At 46.7% G+C, this 24,948-nt stretch overlaps 1 protein-coding gene across 1 annotated transcript in view; it reads left to right on the top strand.

Annotated features, from left to right (window-relative positions):
* The window catches only part of Aknad1 (AKNA domain containing 1), a 33,711-nt gene that overhangs the window by 2,043 nt on the left and 6,720 nt on the right, over nucleotides 1-24,948 (top strand). Inside the window, exons 2-8 of the mRNA XM_021631646.2 lie at nucleotides 3,794-3,833; nucleotides 3,977-4,122; nucleotides 4,285-4,347; nucleotides 15,137-15,264; nucleotides 20,895-20,992; nucleotides 24,182-24,304; nucleotides 24,392-24,499. Coding sequence (XP_021487321.1) covers nucleotides 3,794-3,833; nucleotides 3,977-4,122; nucleotides 4,285-4,347; nucleotides 15,137-15,264; nucleotides 20,895-20,992; nucleotides 24,182-24,304; nucleotides 24,392-24,499 — 706 coding nt within the window. The remainder of the gene's footprint in view (nucleotides 1-3,793; nucleotides 3,834-3,976; nucleotides 4,123-4,284; nucleotides 4,348-15,136; nucleotides 15,265-20,894; nucleotides 20,993-24,181; nucleotides 24,305-24,391; nucleotides 24,500-24,948) is intronic.

The following is a 24,948-nucleotide window of genomic DNA, read 5'->3' as shown; positions in this document are numbered from 1 at the left end:
GTTTGAGAGTTGATATATACATGTGATAAAATCCACCCCAATTTCCCTTTTTAGTTCCTCTGCTATTTTCTCCACTAATTTCCCCAGCAACTAAATCTGCTCTTTTCTAATGTTTAAGGTTTTCTATTTTATTGTATGTGTGTAGGTGTTGGCTGCGTGTATGCATGCTCATCGTATGTGTTATCTAGTGCCCGCAGAGAATATTGGAGCCTCTGGAACTAGAGTTACTACAGATGGCTGTGAGCCATGATGTGGATCCTGGGAATTGAACCCAGAGTCTCTGGAAGAGCAGCCAGCGCTCTTCACCATCAAGCCACCTCTCCAGCCCTCATCTAGATGTCTAAATTCAGTCCTTCTCGGAATCTTCTTCAGTCGCCTGGTTCTTCTCTGGCCCCCAAAAGTTCTCCAGTTCCTTCATTACAGGGACATCCCTGCTTTGTTTGCTCTTTTTTTTTTTCTTCAGTGTTCCCTGTAGCCTAGGCTGGCCTTGAACCTCTGATCTTCAGGCCTCAACCTCACAACATTGAGATTACAGGAGTGCACCACCCCATGCGCCTTAGAATGTTCTAACCTGATTTATCAAAGAATATTCATTTATACAGCTTCTCTTCAGGCCACATGACTCCTCAAATCTACCAACTCACAGCTTGCTTGCTTGCTTGCTTTTTCTTTAGCATTACTGTCATTATTGTTCATAGACGTAACTGAAATAAGCTGGGTGACATAAGGCCGAGGTCATGCAAACATATAATGCATTTTGAGCATACCCACCTCCACACATGGTCCACTAACTTCCCTTTCTCCCCCCTCTTCCTTCCCAATCCCCATTTTCCCCCTAGATCACTTCACTTCTTTCTGTCATCTGTACTTATAAGATCTTACATATTTGTATGAAATCTAGAACCCATAAGTGAGAGAAAACAGGTGATGCCTGTCTTTCTGAGACTGAGTTCGCTTAATATTATTTCTGGTTATACCCATCTTCCTGCAGGCTTCATAACTTAATCCTTCTTCACGGCTGAACAGTCCATGTGTATGTATGTGAGCCATCCTTGATTTATTCATGCTGTTGGACACTGATAGTTGGAGTTTCTATTGTTGTGAGGAGACACCATCACCAAGGACACTCTTACAAAGGAAAACATTTAATTGGGGCTGGCTTACAGTTTAGAGGTTCAGCCCATCATGATCATGTGGAAAACAGGGCAGTGTGCAGGCAGACATGGTGATGTAGGAGAGTTCTACATCTTGAGCCACAGGCTGCAGGAAGAGAGTGAGACACCCTTCCTCCAACAGGGCCACACCTCCACCAAGGCCACACCTTCTGATAGTGACACTCTCCTGTACCTATGGGGGCCACTTTTTTTTAATTTATTCACTTTACATCCCGATCATAGGCCCCTCCTTCCACTCTTTCTAGTCTCTCCCTCCTACCCTATTCCCTCTCTCTTTTCTCCCTTCTCTTCAGAAAAAGGGATCCCCTCCCCAACTTACACTAGCACAGCATTCTCATCAGAACTGCATCCTCATCCCCTCAGGCAAAAGGCAAGGCAGCCCTGGTAGTGGGAAGTGATTGAAAGCAGGCAACAGAGTCTGTGACATAGACAGAAGGAATGTCCAACCAATCCCTGGCCCAACCTGAGACCCACCCCATGGGAGAGAGCCAGCCCCTGATACCATTAACCTCTGCTATGTTTACACACAGGAGCCTAGCATAGCTGTCCTCTGAAAGGACCCACTCAGCACTACAGATGCCGAGACTCACAGCCAAGCATTAGGCAGAGCTTGGGTGTCCTGTGAAAGAGTTGAGGGGAAGAATAGAGGGACCGAGAGGAGACAAGAATGCCACAAGAAGACCAACAGTCAACTAACCTAGACCCACAGAGGCTTACAGAGACAGAGGCACCAACCAAAGATCATGCATGGACTGGACCTAGGCCCCCTACACATACGTAACCAATGGGCAGTTTGATCTTCATGTGAGTTCCCTAGTAAGTTGAGCATTTTTTATTCAAACCACCACAGACACCTAGGCAATTCCATAACTTAGCTGTTGTGTAAATATTTCTGCGAGACACTGAGTTGGAGTTTGAGGATATCCAAAACTGTACAGGAGTTCTGTTTTAATTCATCTCAGCCTGCTTTGGGTCATAATAGCCTGGAGGTATCCATTTCTTCTATGAGATCTGCAAATTCTGAAGAATCTTATCTTCACTTTTTCCATTGCTGCCTCCCAGAGCCTGGCCTTGTGTTCTATATTCATCATTCCCCCAGTTATCAATGCCAAATGAAATAAAACCAAGCTCTATAATGCCACAATTCAAGCTTTATATTAGCCTTCATTTAGTATAAAATTGTGTTCCTGGCTAATCTATACTATTTCTCCTTTTCTTAGCCTGTCTTCTCATCTCTCCCTAACTTCCCTTCCTGCTGAGGTTCAGGATCAAATTGATTATTTAAGGTTCAATTGTTAGGTAAGTTCATCTTTGAAAACATGACAGGAAAAAATTTAATTCCTCGTTACTGAATGGTCTTCCTTTTAAGCCTTGTGAGAAGGGTGGTCTGGATGGAATAGCACATTTCCATCCCTTATCTATAACACCCTTCCAGTTCAGCTAAACACACCAAGGATTTGAGCAGATACCCAACCCTACATGACACTACACACACACACACACACACACACACACACTCACACATGCATACTGGGAATCAGCAGCCCACCGGCCTGACCAAGCTATTTTCTGTCTTAGAGAAATTTATATTCAAATGGGTTTGGGGAAGTGTTGGGGTCCTTCTTTCTTCTTTGTTTTTGTTTTGTTTGTTTGTTTTTGAGACAGGGTTTCTCTGTGTAGCCTTGGCTGTCCTGTACTCACTTTGTAGACTAGGCTGGCCTTCAACTCATAGTGATCCACCTGCCTCTGCCTCTCAGAATGCTGGAATTACAGGTGTGTGTCACCTTGCCTGGCTTCTTCTGCTCATTCATGCATGGCCAATTCTCAGAAGCCCATGGTTTTCGGGAGCAGAGTTAGATTCACACATCTCTTCCTGGCAATGCTTGAATTTGTCAATGAGCTTGAGGTCAGGCTTCTAAACATTTTTTCCCCCAGTCCTGTCAGCTTAAATTGAGAACTGAACCCAATAGGTTTCTTATCATCCTATACTGGGAGTATTCATTCTGGTCAGAGTCAATTTTGAGCACAGCCAATCATCTCTCTGGCATGTTTATATTTCTCAGCTCCATGTATTGGGAGCAGCAAGACCCCAAAAGGGAACCACTCAGGAGTTTAACCCTGTCCAGTTAGCCTGCAGCAGCAGGAGCCACCACCATCTCAACATTAAGCATCTAATGTATATCGTGTTATTCCTAAAGTCTGGCTGCCATGTCTGATGTTAACGAGAACACCAGCAACAGAGCTGTGAGACTGACAATGGCCCTTACTCTCATGGAGCTTAAGTCTAGGAGACATGTTGGCGTATTCTAAGTGCTAGTGTCAAACACACAATCATAGTGTCAGCTGAATGTGGACCCCGATTAACCCTGATAGAGCCCTATAAGGCACATTCTCAAGTGTCCCCTACCTTACCACCAAGAATCTGGGGCTTATAGTAATGAGCAGCAACTTCCTGTGTCACCCAGTCACAGTGTCGCGGTGAAATTCAACCTCAACATGGCGATCAGAGCTTGGATCATAGCCCTATGTTGCCTCCTCAATGGCCAGGACACAAGGCATTTTGAACACTCTCATTGATTAGATCCACACCAATGCTTCCCTACTCTTTCATCTTGCAGATGGAGTCTGCCATAGACACCCTCCAAGGACTTCTCACAGGTACTGTCTGAGAACTACTTTTATCTAGAGAAGCATTTTGAAAACCTTAAAAAAAAAAAAAAAAGCAAATGGTGCTGATTTTCAGAGACTCCTATTTGTAACACTTAGTAGAACTGTGGTACTTTGCCTTTTATTTTGCATAGCGGTTGAATCCGAGAACTATCGGGGGACATTGCTATCACCACCTCCGAAATATCCTTCCTCAAATTCTTACATATACCAAAAGATCTCCCAAGGAAAACAGATGTGCCAGAAACTGAAAGAACAGACTGACCAGCTAAAGACTAAGGTAATGCTTATTAAATGTGCGTGTGTGTGTGTGTGTGTGTGTGTGTGTGTGTGTGTGTGTGGTATAGGTCAGAGAACAATTTGTCAGCATTAGAAACAACCAACATCAAACAGGAGACGGCGTGCCAAGAATGATATATCTTTTTTTTTTTTTTAACTGCAGGTACAAGAATTTTCCAAAAGAATAAAACAGGACTCTCTCTGTCATTTGCAAGACATAAGATTGGTAATGAACTTAATACAGTTTTTAAGTCTTTCCTTGGAAATTCCTGTGGGTAAACGCTTTCCATAGCAATGAATAGTCTGCACAGCGGTGGGAGTGGAAGGGAGAAGGAAAAGGAAACCATCTTAGTTTCTGGAGCTCTATGGTTTAGAATTCTGTTTTTTGTATGTATTTATCCTTTTTTTTCTTCTTAAGGAAGCTATTGCTTACCTCACCATTCATCCTATAATAAAACCCAGACCATAGAATGTTCCAGAGAAGAACATCAAAGCCACTGTAAAGGGTGAACCTGTGTATAGTGGATGGGCCCTGGTATATTTCAATTGTAAAAGTAGCTAGTGTCTGGCAACTTAATATGTAAGACTCTGAAAATGCTTAAAAATGAATCTCAAAGCAGGACGTTCTGCTCATAACCTTTAACACGCTTTCATACCCTTGCTTGTTATCACAGCCAATCAAATGACTAAATGTTGTCGCCTTAACAGCTTAACAGCTGTCGTAGGAAATGGAGGTGGAGCAAGGGGACAATGGTTGCAACTGGGTGGAAACAAATGAGCTGAAGATGTGGAAGATGGAGTTTAGGCCACGGGGTCAGTGGCCTAAAGACTTAATGAAGGCTTGAACAAGATACAGGGCAAAACTATGCTGCAGGAACCCCACAGTATGGACCAAACCCAGAAAAGAACCCACTGATTATTTGTTTCCTCGTCACATCAATCAACTGCTCTGTTCATTCAGAAAACACTTATCAAGCATTTTTATTATTTATTAAGTAAAAAATAATAAAATTTTTAAATTTTTATTATTTTTTATTAATTACACTTTATTCACTTTGTATCTCCCCTGTACCTCTCTCCCCCTTCTCCACGCATGCCCCTCCACAAGTCCACTGATAGGGGAGGTCCTCCTCTCCTTCCTTCTGATCCCTAGTCTATCAGGTCTCATCAGGACTGGCTGCACTGTCTTCCTCTGTGGCCTGGTAAGGCTGCTCCCCACTCAGGGGCAGGTGATTAAAGAGCAGGCCAATCAGTTCATGTCAGAGACAGTCCCTGTTCCCATTACTAGGGAACCCACTTGGAGACTGAGCTGTCATGGGCTACATCTGTGCAGAGGTTCTAGGTTATCACTGTACATGGTCCTTGGTTGAGTATCAGTCTCAGAAAAGACCCCTGGGCCCTGATTTTTTGGTTCTGTTGCTCTCCTTGTGAGGTTCCTGTCCTCTCCAGGTGTTAGTATTTCCCCCTTCTTTCATAAGATTCCCTGCATTCTGCCCAAAGGTTGGCCATAAGTCTCAGCATCTGCTTTGATAGTCTGCAGGGTAGAGCCTTTCAGAGGCCCTCTGTGGCAGGCTCCTGACTTGTTCCCTCTTTTCTCCTTCTTCTGATATTTTGCCTTTCTGAATGGGGATTGAGCATTTTAGCCAGAGTTATCCTTCCTGATTAGTTACTTTAGGTGTACAGATTTTAGTAGTTTTATCCTATATTATATATCTAATAACCACTTATAAGTGAGTATATGCCCTGTGTGTCTTTCTGCCTCTGGAATAGCTCACTCAGGATGATCTTTTACCTGCAAATTTCATGATTTCCTTGCTTTTCATTGCTGAGTAATATTCCATTGTGTAGATGTACCACAATTTCTGTATCCATTCCTCAGTTGAGGGGCATCTGGGTTGTTTCCAGCTTCTGGCTATTACAAATAAAGCTGCTACAAATATGGTTGAGCAAATGTCCTTATTGTGTACTTGAGCCCGTTTTGGTTATATGCCTAGGAGTGGTATAGCTGGATCTTGAGGAAGCACTATTCTTAATTGTCTAAGAAAGTGCTAGATTGATTTACAGAGTGGTTTACAAGTTTACATTCCCACCAGCAGTGGAGGAGGGTTCCCCTTTCTCCACAGCCTCTCCAGCATGTGTTGTCACTTGAGTTTTTCATCTTAGCCATTCTGATGGGTATAAGGTGAAATCTCAGGGTTGTTTTGATTTGCATTTCCCTGATTACTAATGATGTTGAGCATTTTTTAAGTGTTTCTCTGCCATCCGATATTCCTCTATTAAGAATTCTGTTTTTATCACTCTGCACAAAACTAAAGTCCAAGTGGATCAAAGACCTCAATATAAAACCAGACACACTAAACCTATTGGAAGAAAAAGTGGGGAAGAGCCTTGAACTCATTGGCACAGGAGACAACTTCCTGAACAGAACACCAACAGCACAGGCTTTAAGAGCAACAATCAATAAATGGGACCTCATGAAACTAAAACGCTTCTATAAAGCAAAGGACACTGTTTTCAGAACAAAACAGCCTACAGATTGGGAAAGGATCTTCACCAACCCTATATCTGACAGAGGGCTGATATCCAGTATATATAAAGAACTCAAGAAGCTAAACAGCAACAAATCAAGTAATCCAATTTAAAAATGGGGAACAGAGCTAAACAGAGAATTACCAAGCATTTTTAAATGTCTGGCCCAGGTACCAGAGATTTGGAGAAACGCCTCCTTTGCAGGTGTCTTTTGTTCTACTAGGAACAGATTGGCGGACAGATCATTAAAACGCAGCTGGGGGATATGAAAGCCGGTGTACCACCTAGCAGAAGTTCATCCTTTGCCATGGAGGAGAGGCTTGGGATGGTCCTGAAAGATGACTGCTCACTTGGGTATCACAAACTGAGCTTGGAAGAACAGGGAACAAGAGTCTTCCAGACCAAAAAGAAACAGCAAGCGCAATGGCACAAGGACCACACACAACTAGTGTGGGGACCTGTGAGGCCTACCAGATAGAGCTCAGAGTGCACTTGGAGACTAGAGGGACAGGCAAGGATCCTGTCATGAAAAGAACTTGAATTTCGTCCCGAGTTTGATGGTGGAGCAACAGGGCAGAAGTTGAAGGCAAGGCCTAGCAAGCACCATGGAGGTGAGGTTGTGGGCAGGGACCGGTTAGGAAGCCAACACTGGGAAAGTTATATGGTTCTGAAGGATGGAGAGGAGGGTGATAGATTTAAAGAGAAAGATGATCAAGAAAGAGAGGAGGTGTGGCCTGGAGGCTCACCGCCATCTACACTGGGGTCTGATGCCCTCTTCTCCCATGCAGGTGTACATGCAGATAGAGCACTCACATACATGAAATAAGTAAATCCTAAAGGGGGCGGGGGAGGTGTGGATAGTTACAGAGTAACTGAAGTCAGAAATCAACTTAGAGGATCCAGCTCAGAAAGGGTGTGGAAAGCAGGAAGAGGCCAGGAGTTGAGTGTGAAGTCCCTGTGAGGACCTTCGCATGAGAGAAGTCTGCGGGAAGTTATAGCAATGATCTCACCTTCGGCAGTATCTGTGTCGGAACTGACACTTCGGTAGAGTTGTGGGTTGAAGCTATAGTTGTGGGTGAGATGCTCCCAGCCGCACAGACAGCCACAGAGCAATAAGTAGAAAGGGTCAAGGACAGAGTCCCAGGCAACAGGGAAATCGGGGCGGGGGGGGGGGGGAGACACTGGACAGACAGACTCACAAAGGAAACTAAAGACAAAGGACTCCAAGGATCAAGCAGACCTGAAGGAATGAAGCTGCTGAAGCCTGGGGAAGGAAGGTGTTGAGAAGCAGGGAGCGGGCACCAGGGTGTCAGGTGTTCACAGAAGGAAAGAGATACAGGTGGATTTAGCATCAGGGCCCGTGGGAGCTAGGGATCCTGGAAGCTAGATCCAGAACCCAGGGAGCTGAGGAGCAACATGACTGACAAAGGACAGTGACCAGATGGGCAAATGAAGACTTTTAAAGGGCCCAGCAAAGCAGAACTGGTTTGAATCACTGGCCTTCAGAGGCCACAGCTGAAGAAGTTTCTTTCTGATTGTGTAGGCTGAACAGACTTTCAGGACTGTAAGGCGGCCCCTTAGCTGGTCAGTTTGTGGTCTGAGAGTTGCAGGCCCACAGCATTCAGTGTTGGAGGAAGGCCTAGAGGCAGCTGAAAGCAGCCTCCTCAGTACAGCGAATTGGAAGACATTTGGATTTTATGTAATCTTAGACATACTGTGGCGTGTTCTTCTCACTTCAGTGCCGTTAGGATATTAAATGAGACGAACCATGTCCTGTCTTCTAAGATGTGATTTAAATATAAAAGTCCTTTTTGAGCTCTCAGACTGAGTCTTATTATGTAGCCCTGGTTAGCCTAGGACCCACTGTATTGACCAGGCTGTCCTTGAACTTGAAATGATCCTCCTGTCTCTGCCTCCCGTATATGGAGCATCATGGGTATGCACCACCACGCCTGCCAGCTCTTCCCTTCTTAGTGTCCTTATTTTGACCACCTGGTGCCCTCTCATAGCTCTCGCCGCCATGTTCCTGCTTCTGGTTTCTGCGGGCTAGCCCCTCGATTTTCGCCAATGGCTCTTAAGTGTCTGTGTTCATCTTCTCTTGGAAATTCGTGTTCTTTCTGTGAACTCTACCTTGCCCCCTGCTCATACTCTCACTCAAACTTGTTAGACTCCCCCAATTCCTCCCTTCAGCCAGACCTGTGGCATCCCTTCTACCTCCCACACTGAAGCCCCCTGAAGTCCCCAGCGATGTCTGTGAGATTCACAGTGTCAGTCAGCATCCAGAGTGGGACCTGATGGTTGACTTGAGTGTGGTACCTGAGGAGAGTTTGGTAAAGGCATTGTTTTACAACAGCTTGGGAAAGGCTAAGGGAAACCCACGAAGGATGTGGGGAGCTACTTCATCCCCAAGCCTGAAGGAGCAGGGGAAATGCGTGCCCTGGCGCCCAAGGGAGCAGCTGCAGCTGGAGAAGTTCTGTGGCTTTTGGTAGAAGGATGTGGCCAATCTGTGGTGGGGCAAGAATGAGAGAATCAGAGAAAGCAGGACTCTCACCTCCTCTTTAGTTAACTCCTCTGTCCTGCTGCTCTCTTCCATTAGCTAAAAACAGCTGAAGCCAGGGTTGAAGGATCCTGATAATACAGTGCAACCGGGGTCAGCCTTTTACAGCCAAAGAAAGAGGGTGGCTATAGGGGAAAAAAAATCCTCCAGGTTAGCCATTTATATGCTCAATAGTCAGTAGGTTTCCAAAGTCATGTTTATTCATTTTCAGTATTTTTTTTTCCAGACAGGGTCTCACTATGTAGCTTGTACTGGCTTGAAACTCGCTATATCCAGGCTAGCTTTGAATTCACAGAGATTCATCTGCCTCTGCCTCTAAAGGTGTCTGTCATCATGCCCAGTCATTTCTATACTAATAGGAATTTGTAGTAACAACAGCTACAATCTATTGCGTGTGCATAGACGGTGCTGACTTAAGGTAGTCTGACTTAACAGCTTTTCAACTTTACATGATGCAAACGTGATACCTAATCAGTAGATGGCTTAGATTACGGGTGAGGGACCCATCAATTCTGACAGAGGAAAAAACACGAAAGCTTAAAGTTAAACTATGGCAGCCGGCTGAAGTTGTGCACACCTGTAATCCCAGCACTCAGGGAGGCAGAGGCAGGCAGATCTCTGTGAGTTCAAGGCCAGCCTGGTCTACAAAATGAGTGCAGGACAACCAAGGCTACACAGAGAAACCCTGTCTCAAAAAACAAAACAAAACAAAAGTTAAACAAAACTTAAACAAAAGTTAAAAAAAACTTAACAAAAGTTAAGTCTTTGATGTCACATTGGATGCTTGGATTCATTCCCATATTGAGCTTTCCATTTTCATGGAGTCAATCTCTTTTCTCTCCACTCCAAATAATTTAAAAATTCATTCCACAACTCCAGGCTAAGCTTCTTTTCATTAATTTTCCTGGTATGAATTAAACAGATCCATTGAGTAGGCTTAGTATGGTTCAAGCCTAGCTCTTTCCACTCACAGCATTGTAGCAGGAAATCCTGATGCCAAAATATTTTAATGATTCGTGTTTGGAAACATCGTCCTGAGGTATTTTCCCCCAAGGCACCATTTCACTTTTTAGAAAAATAAATGAAAGCTGCCTACCATATGCCAATACTTCGTAATTAGCTAGCAGTAATTGGCATATTGTTTTCCACCCCCCAGAGGCTTGGGGGCTTTATTGTTATTTGTTTGTTTTTTTTTTTCCTGTGGGAAAAAATTGCCACGTTTCTGCTTTTTTTTTTCTTTTTTTCTTTTTTAAGGAAGTTAATAGAATAAGTATATCTGTCTTCCAAGGATTCTCTCGTTTTGGCAGCTATTTTGAAGACAGGCTTCGGTCCTCATCGAGACCAAAGTTATACAGTGTTTATTTATATCCTAGCTGCAACCACACTCTGTCTGGTATGAATATAAATCAAAAGGGTTTGAACTGCAATTATATCCCATATACGGGAGAAGCTCTCCCACTGGGATGAGGGAGGGACCCAGTCTTTCCCCACATTTAGTTGAAGCCACTTCAGGACAAGCAAGGGCCCACAACTCAGGACTAGCTCTCAGTCTCCTGTGGGCTCCCAGGGCAGAGAGCATCGTCCTACGAACGTCGGGGTCTTGCAGCATGGGGAGCTTTGGCAGGGACCCGCCAAAGGCTACTGTAGATGAAGTCTCCCTACAGGGGCAAGAAACTGGTGAATTATTGGGTAGTGATTTGCTCCTTCAGGAGCTGGGCCTTTATTAAAAACATATTACTAATCTCAGCCCTCGGGGAGGGAAAGGCAGGAGGATCTCTGTGAGTTGGAGGCTAGCCTAGTCTACAGGGTGAGTCTGGGACAGCCAGGGCTACACGTAGAAACCCTGTCTCAACAAACAAACAAAGGAAAGAAAGAAAAGTCATAAATTCCCCACATTTCCTACATCTCCGTGTCATTTTCCCTTTAGTCACATCTACTGTCTCCAGTCACATCTTTGGTCTCCGTACTTTATGCTACCTGGGAGTCTTGCTCTCTTGAATCTCAATTTTTATTCCCCCTGGAGTTCAGTCCAGGGTCTTGTGTGTGCTAGGTGTGGTGGCTGGAGTCAGAGTATCCTCTACGGGTCTGTGTGTCTGACCACACGGTCCCCAGATGGTAGCTGTGGTTGGGGAGTCTTAGGCGGTACAGCCCTGTTGGAGGAAGTAGGCCATTGGAGGCGGGCTTTGAGAGTTTAAAGACTTGAGCCGTTTCCGGTTCTTCTTTTCCTCCTCCTCCTCCTCCTCTTCTTCTTCCTCTTTCTCTTCCTCCTCCTCCTCTTCTTTTTTTCCTTCATGCCCTGGCTGCCATGCTTGCTGCTTGTTGCCCTGATGGACTCTGCCTCTCTGGATCGATAGGCCCGAACAAAGCCTCCTTCTGTGAGTTGTCTTGGTGTTTTATCACAGCAGCAGGAAAGTCACTAATGCGCTAGGCCAGCCCCCTGCCACTCAACTGTAGCCTCTGGCCCTCACTTCTTTTATGGTCTCTCCTTGTCTCCGATTTCCACTTATTTTTTTTTAATTATTTATGCGTGCAAACATGTGCTTGCGTATGAATGGGCATGCATGACTGTCAGGGCACGCACGTGGAGGTCAGAGGACAGCTTTGGGCTGTTGGTTCTCTCCTCCCCTGGGGTGCTGCCAGGGTCTGCGGCAGGCTAGTTGGTCTGAGGTTCTGAATGCGGCTTCCATCTCGCCACGGGTGTCCCGGGGTTGCAGCAGCATGCCATCACATGGGTGCAGCCTTTCACGTGATGACGCAGGTCGTCAGGCTTGCACTGGTAAGTGCTCTTACCTGTTGAGCCATCTTGTCAGTCCCAACTCCCACTTTCTATTTCCCATTTAATCCCAAGTTACTTAGATGAGTGTTGGATAAAATATGACCTTATGTAAACACGAACTGACACGAATAATAAATTTGTTGATTGGGTTATTTGTAGATTTTTATCTGCCCTCCTGTAAATTTACATAACAATGATTTCCTCGGAACCACAGCTCTCAGGACTGGGAGAGTGGGGGCTGGGGGTGTGGCTCACTGAGAAAGCACCTGCCTCTCATGGGTTTGATCCTCAATGCAAAACTGGGTTCCCTTCCAACCACTCGGCAGGAAGGCTTAGCAGCCAGCTCCTGAGAAGCAAGTATCTCCCTATAGCGGCTGGCCAGATGGCTCGGTGAGTGAAGCTGTATCTTGTTCAAGCCTGCTGACCTAAGTTTATGCCCCGGGACCCACAGATAGAGGGAACCATCTCTCCCAAGCTCTCCTTTGCCTTCACTCTAGCACACAGACACAGAAACATACACATACAAAATAATAACAATAACAACAACAACATGAGGGACCTTGACGTCATCGGATCCAGAGAAGCACTAGTCAATCATGCCAGGGTAGAGCAGAGATGCTGGAAGCAGTGAATGAGGACTAGAGCCTGGAGCACTGGAATGGAACTCTAAATAGGATGTTACTCAGGGCAGATGTGCCTTTTCCTTCCTGCCTGAAGACAGACGACATGGATAACACGGCCCAGGGTCCTCCTGTGTAGACCTGTTGCCCCTAATTTGAAGGCTGGCCATTCATCCCAGAAGGCACCTACTTCTGTCCACTCAGAGACGTGGAAGTTGAAAATGTCAACTTGGAGAGTCTGCTTGAAGATGTGAAAGGGAAAGCTGGTGTGTGAGAGTACATTTGGGGCGCCCTCTCTTTCTGGGAGCTCTCCAGTCATCCTTGAAGTCATGGCAACTGTATCCTCAGCAGCCTAAGATGGCGCCAGGAGAAACGCTGTCTATTCACATGTGGACTCGCAACTGTAGACTTGCTGGATTCTGTTTTAATCCTTCTTGACTTGCCAAAGCCTCATGAGTCATGTTGTTTAAAATGGAGCCAGCTCTTCCTGATTGGAAACTATTTCAAGTGTTAATTTTGGAAACACTGTATTAGTTTAGGATCCAATGCCGCAGTTCAAAATGACACGCCAATAAAGAGCGAGCTTGTTCGGATGAATAGCAAATCGTTCGTGGATCGTGCCTAGAAAAAAAGTTCTTCCTCTTCCTAATTTTATACTCCCTCTTTAAAAAACTATTTTTAGTTATGTGTATGTGTCTTAATGGGGGTGTGTACACCTAAGCACGGGAACTCTGGGAGGCCAGAGGCATAGGGTCCCCTTGAAGCTAGCGTTTTGAGGAGCCACCTGAGGTGGGTGGGCACTGGGAATCAAAACCGGGTCCTCTGGAAGAGCAGCAAGTGCTCTTAACTGCTGAATCATCTCTCCAGGCCCCAATAGTCCCACCCAACCACCTTTTTTTAAAAATCCAACTCACTAGGTTGTCTCTGAGTCCGGGTCTGCATTCTGTCTCTTGATTCTTTGGGATTGCATACTTATGCAGCAGATTTCTGTGCTTTAGCGTTTCTGTGTTTTTAGTATTTACAGCACAGGCACTTTGTTGGCTGAGCATCCTTCCAGTCCTTGTGTGTGTGTGTGTATATATATATATATATATATATATATATGTATATATATATATATATATATATATATATATATTTTTTTTTTAACCACAGGGTCTTACTATGTAGTCCAGGCTATCCTGAAACTTACCACAAAGACCAGGCTATCCTCAGACTTGCAGTGGTCCTCCTTCCTCTGCCTCCCACAGTACAGGGATTACAGACCTGACCCACCACACCCAACTCATCTTTTTGTTCTTGTCGCCTCAATTATCAGAACAACCCAGACTACATTAAAATTCTGAGAAACTGAGTCATCTAAGTAATTGCCTTCAATTGACTCTTTAGTTTCATACAGTATTGAAGGCCCGGCCCAAAGCAGAGATTCAAAATCTGATTGAGGTTTTTGTCAGCTAAAGCCAAGATATTATAGAAAAGTGACTCTTCCAAAGAAGTAAGTCTGCTTCCTCCAGGCACCTGCCTCCTGGCGAGCCCAGCTTCATGGGGATGCCGTTCTGTGCCCCTCTCCCTGGTACGAAGCAGGACTCCTTGCTCCAGCCTTTGTACAAGCTCAGCCTGAGTCTGGCTTATTTTGTGTCCTTACACCAGAAGCCCTTTGGACCAACAGCAGTCTCCGTGCTGCCCGAGATATCAACACCAGTGGTATGGTACCCTGCTTGGCCTGAACCTGCATTAGCTCCAGGGCAGTAGGAGGGAGCCTCAGTTAGTCCAGCCATTGCCCAACAGGCCTGAATTTGCTCTTGCTACATTGGCCCTAAGTTCACAGCAGCTGTTAGGAAGTGATGGCATCTGTAAGTCCCACGCGTAGCCCTGGGAGAGAGTCTACCGATAAAACTACTCATTCGGTAATTTGTGCATTATCAAAGCAATCATTGGTAAATGCTAGGCCCTTTCCTAGGAATAAAGGGTAGGTCAGAAAAATCACCTCTCATGGGGATTCGAGGAACAGTCATGCTTCGTGAACTGGGTCAGAATGATTGCAGAATGATGCAGGGACTGTGAGGAGTTAATGATCAATGCATTCTGCATGACTCTGAAAGCCAGCCCACCTCAGTTCAAATATTGCTCTGTCATTTATCAGCTTTGTGATCTTGGGACTCTGTGCCTCAGTTTCCTCCTCTGGAAAATGGGGATAACAGCGCCTGGTTGGCAGGGTTGTTGGCACATTTAAATGAGTTAATGTATGAAAGGTACTTAAAACAGGGCAGGGATCAGGGTGAGCATATCACCTGGGTGTTAGCTAGTCATGCCTGTTAGGTAATGGGGTATGACGAAAGCTAAGCTTGGGAGGCCAGAGTCCTAAGGGACAGATGGTGGCCAGGGGCATTTAAACTCAGTCCTGAGGTGAGACCCCGGCTGAGGGGAGAGTCTGGGACAGGAGGTAAAGGCACATTGGGGTGTTTGGGTTCAGAGCTCAGTGGATCATTTCCAATGGCCTGAAGTCCTAATGGGGCCTTCTGTGTTTCTGCAGATGACAGAGGAGCATGCTTGCTGTCTTCCAGGGCCCTGGGGCTCCCAAGGAATGGAGGTGACAGGTCTGCCAAGGGCAGGGCCACAGGAGGCCACCTCCAAGGAGTTCAGTGATCTGGTCTCTATGATGTGAGTCCTTTCCCAGGGGCCTCCTACCACTTGGTGTCAAGCCTGAAATGGAATGGGGTGGAGGGGGGGGTCTGCTTCGTCTGGCCACATAGTCCAGAGCCAGAGGGGAAGGGTCCCACACAGCAAAGAATGACAAAGGTGGAGCAGCCGCAGGCCATTCACACAACGTGGTCCCATAGGTGGCTCCTTCTACTGGCCCAGGAGAACTGAATTAAATTCCCATGGGCCCTCCACCAGCTGGAGAAGGAAGTTCAGAAAATTGTTGACATGTGCACTGCCTTTTCTTCCTTTTTATTTAAAACAAATAAACAAACAGCCCCCAGCAGCTGCTTACCTAAATAGGCCAAGTATGGATATAGCTGCCCAGGATTAAACTGATCAAAAGACCATCAGGCTGCCATGATCCTGTGAGCATGTTCCCTGATGCTCATTCTGTTCCTTCTTTATTTAAAATTTGTTTCCAAGACTGTGGTGCACGCCTGCAAGTCTAGTTGCTCTGGAGACGGAAGCAGGTGGGTCCCAAATCCAAGGCCTGCCCGGTTTGCAGAGTGAGTTCCGGCCAGGGCAACTTCAGGAGCCCCTGTCTCAAAAAGCCCAGGTGGGCTGGGCCCGCCCACATCAATCATTAATCAAGAAAATGCCCCACCAGCTTGCCTACAGGCCAGTCCGATGGAGGCATTTTTTCTTTCCATGACTGTAACATGTCAAGTTAACGAAAATCAACCAGTACTAATTATATATAATAGGCAGGAAAAAAAAATACAATAACTCTGTTGGTTGGGAGTTTGGGTTTGTAAAGGCTTTTCGCCGGGGAGGAATACTTTACAAAGGTGAGACACGCATAGTTGACTGGTTTCTTAGAATCCCATCTCAGCACGGAAGGGGATGGATCACACAGTGCACAGAACCTTCTGATGAAGCAGGTGGGTAGTGGTGGGCAGGACCCACTCCTGCGAGGGAATGCCAGGCTCTCCTAGTCCAGCCCAGCCCAGACAGTCGCTTCTTCCACCTGCTATCTCCCTGTTCATTTGTTTGCCTGTTCCTGAAACTCACCAGTGTTCGTTTATTATTAGCTGTTCCTACTTTCTCCTGGACACCAAGCCTGAGCCTACATTTGTAACACTGGAACCTCTGTTTTCTGTTGTTGTTTTTGAGGGCCGATAATGGAAAACAGAGAGTGTATAAATGTTGGTGTGGAAATCTTTATTCTGCTCAGTGCTCTGATGAAGAAGCACAAATGGGGTTAAGAACACATGGACGTGAGCCACACCGTAAAGGGTTATTCGCAGCTCGGCAACTCACCCCTCTGTGACCTTGTATAGTTGTATTCATCATTAAAGTGGAGATGTCAGAGCTAGAATGACAGAAAGTCACAGAGAAGGCTGTAGGAAAAGCGCCTGGGACAGAACGGGAAATCAAACACAGTAGTTGTTTCTCTCCACAAAGGAAAAGTAATAATACTGAAGCCCTTCAAAAAAAGGATGAATGAGCAAATAGGATGTGACCTTAAATGCTGTGAGTAGGAAAGAAAACAAAACAAAACAAAATAACCTTAAGGGAAACTTTCACTTCCTTTGATACTAGAAACGTGGCTGATTGGCACAGGAGGCCATCGAGGCCTGCTCTCCCCCGCCCCTTTAAGTTAGTGAAAACATTTGCAAGGGATAGTTCTTGGTGCTGAGAGGGCTGTGGTTGAAGCTGAGCCACCCACATCGTTGGCAGCTGTGTAACCCGATGGAGAAACTTTTGGAAAGCGACCTGGCAAAAACGTGTCGTCACACAAACACACTCAAAAACCTTTGGCCCAGATGTTTCCTCAGGAAGTAATCCAAAATGTGGAAAAACCTACATGTTCAGTATTGCTTGTGCCAGCACTGTTCATAACAGCGAAAGGGGGACATTTGTGTTCTGTTTGCATGAATGGCAAGGCCGCAGTCAAAACCACACGGCCGGTTGCTTTTCAATTCAGTTGTGCAACTGTATGTGTTTAATGGTGTTTATGTGTGTTTCCATCATTTAGGCTATCAGTAGCCCTAGATCTTGTATTGATTCACGTGTGAATACATTTCTTTGGGAAACAAACAAAAACCAGCTTTGAGCTGGAGTGCCCAGTGGTCAGACTGGTTTAAAATTTATCTTCTAGAGGCCGGGAGAGAGCTCAGTGGGTAGAAGTGCTAACTGTGTAAGCCTGGTGACTCAGATTTGGTCCCCGGAACCCATGTGAAAAGACAGTTGCGGTGGCTTTCCTGCAGAGAGAGGGAAGGTGGCGAACAGGAGGGCTGGCTGCCCTACACAGGGCACCCACGGAAACGGGAGGCCTGTCTCAGAAAGGTGGAAGGCGGGACCCTCAAACTTGTCCTCTGACCTCCACATTCACGCTGTGGCACGTGACACACACACACACACACCTGCAAATGCTAGGGATACAGACGCCTGCAGCCATGCTGTGCATTTGGTAGGGGCTTGGGGATTCAAATTCAGACCCTCATGCTCGTTCAGTAGATATTCTTACGCACCGAGCCGCATCCCCAGCCCCAGGAAAGACCTTCGCCTACCACTGGCAGTGCCAGTGAGAGCAAGTCTTCAGATCTCCCCACACTGGGCCGCGTTCAGCTGTGGGCCACGCTGCACCTGCTGAGGTTCGCGCTTGCTTAGGGATGCTCATCAGAATCACCCGGGAGACTTCAAAGCGTGGCTCCTACCAGACCACCCCCTCTGGGCAGTGCTGGCACACAGGTGGGGTAAGGCGTGTTCCTATTTTAAAACCCCCTGCAAGGCTTTTGATGCTCTCTGCGGTAAAGAACCAGAGAGGGCAGATTTTCCAGGTGAGGAGGAGCCCGGCCCCGAGATCCAGCCTTCTGTAGCAAGCCAATAGCTGCCATCCACTCCAGAGACAATTGCTAGGCACCCCTTACAGACGGGCCAGGGAGCCCAGGGGCGGCAGAGGAAAAAGCCCTCGATGGGCTCTGATGTCTCTCGCTGCTTCAGGCAGAGCCTCTTATGGCCTGGTTCACGGGAGGGGAGCCTCAGTCTTAGTTGCTGCGCTTCTTTCTTCCCCCAAAAATATTTTGAAATCTGGAAATACTGTTGAGAGAGTATTTGGGAAGTCGAAGGATTTTCTTTTGTTGCAAGGATGGAACAGATCCATACCACGCAAGGGTTCTGGCACTGATCTCCAAGCCCTACCCCAGAAAGAAGGTCAGCCAGCCTTCCTGTTCAGCAGGAGACCCTGTTTCAGGGCGATAAGGGAGACAGCGGTGGCCTCTGCATTCGTGTGCATTGACATTCCCCTTCGTGTGACTGCAACACAGGAGAGCACACACATGCACACTCAAGCACACACACGTGGCCTTTCCTGTTGGGTCTCACCTGAGCCCCTCAGTCTCGCCGGAAACAAGCGTCATTCCTCTCCTCAGGGCAGACCTTTGAACTCCCAAGGAAGAAATCCTCCCGTGTCAACAAGCTGTAAGCCATAAAACCCTAAAGAGAAGCCATTACCAAACACCCACTGGAACAACAGTTGGCCTATGTGGTTTCAGGACATTTACTTGTTTGTAGCTCCTATCAGTTAGGACAAGGCTCAGCTGATTTACCTGGCAAAGGTCAAGGGTCGAGGAGGGAGGAACTGTTTTGCAACCGCTGTTTAAGTACATAATGAGCCCAATAAGTGTGGATGACAAGGTCTGGAGGATTGTAGCTTCCTGTTAGAAAGCACTCCTCTGCAGGAGCCACCCTTCGGAGCGCTTTTAGAAGCAGCAGCAGCATGGGGTTAGGCTCCGGAGGCCCATGCCTTGCCTGGTGGGATGGACTCTGGAGTGCTTCAAGCCTGGGTCAGCTCTGAGATCCTCTGTAAGCACAGCACCGAAGCTTACTCACCCAGGCAGCCCACGCTTGTGTGTACTGAATTAATTAGCAGCCCAGACTTGGGATCCTTAAAACATACAGATTTTTATTAGGTCTGGTGAAATATTTTGACAGTTATAAAAAAATCACACAAGTGACTCCACGGTAAGAAGTCATGATACACATGGCTGAGGAACTGAAATCTTGGTAACACAATTGCCCTGAGGAATCATTAGCCAAAGAGTAAGCTGTGTGCTTTCCATTAAAACCCCGATTTGCTGTGGTCGGCGGGTTGTGTTCTTTCTGATGACACACAAGTTGTAAACTGCCTGAATGTAAAAACGCCGGTGTGACATTAATATGCTCTGAGTGCTGTTCGCGAGGCAGGGCTTGGGATTGGAGAGTAAATGTTAGCTGCTTTGGCCTGCTGGAAAAAAAAGGCCTTCTCCGGGAGAATCGCTCTCGGCTGCTCTGCTTGGCCAGATGTTAGTGTGGAAAGGAGTCTGGAAGCGGCAGAGAAATGCAGTTGATGCGCTGGACTGGGCTCGCTTGAACGACATCCAAGCTTTCCACTCAGGGAGCAGATGTTCCCAGGCCCCAGAGGCACAGGGTGGAGACAGAAAATGAGGTGTGAGAAAATACATGACTCAGGAGGAGAGCATGTTTTTCCATGAGGAGGAGAGGGCTGGAAAGGGCCTGGCTTTCCAGTCCCAACCCCAGAAACCCCAAATGGGGTCCCTTCTCCATTACCGTCGGCTTTAGGCACAGCTGGGCAGACCTGTGTTTGCTCAGCAATCCTGTAAATTCTTCAGGCAGCCCTGGGCAAGCCTGAGTCATCTGTAGCAGGGTGTCCTGGACACCGTACCTTTTACCCTAGAATGCACGCTTTCCGCCAGGGTCTGTTAATGTAGCCCGGGGGTGAGCAAGAGAGTTGTTAAGAGCTGTTATTAATTAAAACTATTTTGGAAGGGTTACAATCTGTGTGGAGGGAGGCTGAAACTCCTGATTGTAGCTGCGTCTTTCTGGTGCCCCCTGGTGGCCACACACTGTAACGTGCACTCCAGGCCCCCAGCGGTATCCCCTTGGACATACACAAAACCCACTTTGCGGGATTCCGTTTAGCTTGTACTTAGAGTGATGCGACCCAGTACTAATGGACAGCACGCTTATTCCTCCAACAAAAACTGTTCTGAGACAGGTGTGGTGGCTTGGCCTGAAGTCCCAGGACTCTGAAGGTCGGAGGCAGGAGAATTGCTGTTACAGGCCAGCCTGGACCAGTGTGAGATCTTGCCTGAAAATGAAAGCAACCAACCACCACCAACAAAAAAATCCCCAACCTCCCCACACCCCCCGCCAGGATGATTTTGATACAGTGTTATGAAGAAAACACCAGTTCTTAGAATTCTATACTGCAAATTCCTTTAAAAAAAATACACATTCTTTTCACATTTTAAAGTTGTGTGTGTGTGTGTGTGTGTGTGTGTGTGTGTGTGTGTGTAGGCATATGCCATGGCATAGTTGTGGAGGTCAACTTGTAGGTGTCAGTTCTCTACCTATGTGGTGCAGGTAACGAGGGCTCAAACTTAAGCCACGAGGCTTGGTGGCAAGTGACCTTGCCCACTGAGCTCTCTCACCGGTCTGGAGAAATCAGAGAAAATTTAACACTTCAAGACTTCTTTTGTTTTGTTTTGTTTTGAGACAGGGTTTCTCTTTGTAGCCCTGGCTGTTCTGGACATGCCTTGTAGACCAGGCTGGCCTACAAATTTTATTTTTATTTTATTTTTAAGGAAACAGAAAATAGAGAAAAGAGACCACAGAAGGACCAACTGTGGGAAGCTTCCCAGTACCATCCATGGAAAAACACCGTACCAAGATTCATCTCTCAGTAAGCTGGAGCGGCTGGGTGTACACAGTTGTCAGTGGTCCCTCTCTGCGGGGGGGTCTGCCCGCGGTGGGCGCCAGCTGGCTATCTGCCATGGTGACAGCATGACGTTTGACTAGGAGGGTGTTTGTTTCCCTTTTCCAAAAGGTGAAGAACTAGGAATGCGCTGTTTAACTCAAGGATGGTTAAGCAGAGCTACGTGCCAAAGCATGCTTCTAGACGGGATCTGTGCCCGTCACCTAGGCCTGGTAAGGTGATGAGCCCTAGGCGCTGTGGACTCAGCCACAGGCATCGCACAGAGGCAAAGAAAGCCGGGGGAGGGAGCAGACCAAGAGGGCATGACTACATGAGACTAAATGACTTCAGTCATAAGATCCTTGCCCAATAGACAATTTAAATCTGAGAAACGTGCTCTTGCCAAACTGCTGAGGGTGATGGAGAGGTGACCCGGAGGCCTGCCATCTGAGGCAGCTCCCACCGGCTTCCGCGAAACTAACCATTCTCCTAGCCAGCTCGTTGACACAGCATTGCTTATACGCATGTTCCCTGTGCCCAGAGCCCTGAGGGCCACTCAGCATTCTGTTAGGGCCCACTGGACCTCTCTGAGGATGGTCTGTTTTCAAATAAAAGCTTTGGAGGGCTGGAGAAATGGTTCATCAGTGAAGAATGCTTACTGTTCTTATAGAGGATTAGGGTTCCGTTCCCAGAACTCAAGTTTGGGAGGCTCACAAGAAATCTAATGCCTCTTCTGGTCTCCATAGACATCTGAGTGCACACACACATACACACACAATCGTCAAATAATAGGCTTCATGGACTGAACACTTACTAAACTCGATGCATATATTGGGAGTTTTCAAAGCCCTTTCAACGGTGTCCTCTCTTTTTCCTCACAGTACTGTAATGTAGGGATGTAAACCAGCATTGTAACGGGGGTGGCAGGAACGCAGCCTTGGAACCCAGTTAGTTACCAAAGACGGTTGCCAAAGCATAAAACGGTGACACTTTTCTCATTAGCTCTGGGTTTTATTTTAAAAAAAATATATATATATATTTTTTTTCCTGAAAACATATTACGTTGTTATCATAAGATGTATTCATTACTTTTATTTAATTTTCGAAGGGTAAGTTTTGCCATGTTGCCTGGGCTGTCTCCGAACTCAGGGGCCCTTCGGCTTCAGCGAGGTGGTTAGGGTAACAGGCAGGTGGCACCGTGCCCACATCCTGTTGCTGTCTTGATGGTGCAGAGGGCTGAACCCGGGGCTTCACACACGCTAAGCAAGAGCTCTGCCCCTGCCCCTCATTCAGCCCTTGTTATTTTTGAATGAAATAATAAAGTATTTGTAATGACTCAATTTTAAACTTAAAAAAAAATCCTTAGAACTGTTCATTTAGCTTTAGGAAGATATGGATACTGAAACGTTTTACTCTTTAGATACAGAGATACCTTTGAGGGTCTGTCTGCAGCTGGAGGACCAAATATCCTATGATGATTTTTTTTTTTTTTAACTGGGAAAGGCTTTTCGTTTTTTTTTTTAGAGAGGGTCTCATGTGATCCAGGCTGGCCTCAAACTTCCTATGTAGCTGAGGTTGGACTTGAACACCTGACCTTCCTGCCTCTGCCTCCCAAGTGGGAGGATTTTTTTATGGGAAATAAAATGTTTTATTTTTTTATATACAGTAGATAAGAACCATGTGAACACAAGTTATTTAATGCCCCCACCTTTTGAGACAGGGTTTCTCTGTGTAGCCCTGGCCGTCCTGAACTCGCTTTGTAGACCAGGCTGGCCTCAAACTCACAGAGATCCACCTGCGTCTGCCTCCCGAGTGCTGGGATTACAGGCGTGCGCCACCATATCCGTCCTTACGGTCCCCTTTTAAAATAAGATGTATTTGTTTATTTGAGGCAGGGTCTCTCTACATAGCCCTGGCTGTCCTGGAACTCACTGTATAGACCAGACTGGCCTCAAGCTCACAGAGATCTGCCTGCCTCTGTCTTCCAAGTGCTGGGATTAAAAGCGTGCACGACCATGCCTTATTTGTTTTTATGTGCATGAGTATTTGACTGTGTGTGTATATGTGTATGACATGCGTATCTCACACTGGTGGGAGCCAGGAGAGGGTGGCAGATTCCCCTGAAACTAGTTTAACAGATGGTTGTGGGTGCTGGGAACCAAACACTCTTCTGCGGGAGCAGAAAATGCTCTTAACTTCTGAATTAGCTCTCCGGCCCCTTGAGCCCTTGATTTTAACGTAAAGGGTACTGGCATAATATCTATTATTATAACTCCTTTGTAAGGTAGGAATTACAGATATAACACATATGTAAGGAAATACAGCTCAGAGGATTAACTTGCCCGGGACAGAGACCCAGTGTATCAGCCATCTCACAACGTACCCCAAAACCCAATGACTCAAAGTAGCAATCTGGTTCCCGAGTAGGTAACTCATGTGGTCGCTGACAGGGAAACTCAGAGGCACCTCCAACAGGCCATCTGTTTGTCACTGGGATACGGCAGCCAGCTTCATTACAAGCAAGGGACAAGGCAGGGATGAGCGAGGAGGGTTGAGACTGTTGTTACTGCTTTGTTTTGTTAGACACGAACCCACACTCAAGGGTTCAGACAAATACCTTCCTTTCCCCCGTAGTGCAAGAGATCTAGGGCATTGGATATGCCAGGCAAGTAGTGTACTGGCAAATACCCGAGCCCAGGCGCCATCTTTCAAAGCGACTATCAGCCTGACGTGGTGATGCACACATTTAATCCCAGCACTCAGGAGGCAGAGGCAGGGGCATTTACATGAGTTTGAGGTCTACAAGCCTGGTCTACATAGTGAGTTTCAGGACATAGCCAGGCTGTGTAGAGAGAGCCTCCCTCGACGGATAGATAGACAGACAGATAGATAGATAGACAGACAGACAGACAGATAGATAGATACAGTCAAAGAATTGCTGGAGACATGTTCAACCACCACAGCTACTAAGTTAAGTGGCAGAGCCAGGCTTCACCCCCAGGTCTTCAAATTCACCCCATTTGTGATTCACACTTACATGTCCTCCTGCCCAGCCCTGCACTTCTAACCCCCCGCCCCCAGGTCTACCCTAGCATCTCCACAGCCCACAGTGGGCCCAGTGCTCTGCTTGCCACACTTTCAGGACTATGCCTAACCAACCTATGCTCTGCTTTTTAGTTTCCGATCCAGGGCCCGGCTTCTCCTCTGACTCTGCTCCTGGGCTACAGAGTAACAGATGTGAGGACTGTGGCAGTAAGACTCACAACTCCCAAAGAATCTGCGATGAAAACCCACCGAAAGGTGAGGCTCACTTGACCCCAGAAGGGGCAGGTAGGGACATTCATCATTTCCAGGCAAGGGGCTGTGTTTTCAACCTTTTCTTTTTAGAATTCTATTACAGATATGATGCTCCAGGGCAAAATGACTTAAATCACAGTGGAGGATACATCTTTGCCCAGTCTCACTTCTCACATGAAAATAAAATGTCTTCATCTTGTAAGTACATCTTCTGTATGACCCTGTCTGTACCTATAACCGCATTTCCCTCTCTAGATGGCTGCCTGGGCCTCCTGCACTTAACTGTCACTTAATGGTGGCAAGCTGAGCAGGGGCTGGGGACTGGGAGATGCCAGCTGTGGAGGGCTGTGACGTTAGACAATGCCGTACCATCAAGTCAGTAGCAAGCATATACTCGGAACCAGCACGTGGCTGATTCCACTATTGCTGAACCTCCTCAGTGTGCCCAGGGTACATTCCTTAGATAAACTATTGTTAATTTCCAATGCAAACATTTGCAGTCTTTGAAAAACATTGAAGCTGGGTGTGGCGGTGCACACCTGTGAGGCAGAGGCAGAGGCAGGTGGATCTCTATGAGTTTGAGGCTAGCCTGGTCCACAAAGCGAGTCCAGGACAGCCAAGGCTACATAGAGAAGCCCTGTCTTGAA

The sequence above is a fragment of the Meriones unguiculatus genome, chromosome 10, assembly GCF_030254825.1.
Source record: "Meriones unguiculatus strain TT.TT164.6M chromosome 10, Bangor_MerUng_6.1, whole genome shotgun sequence".
NCBI lineage: Eukaryota > Metazoa > Chordata > Mammalia > Rodentia > Muridae > Meriones > Meriones unguiculatus.
This window is presented reverse-complemented; position numbering and strand designations above follow the sequence as displayed.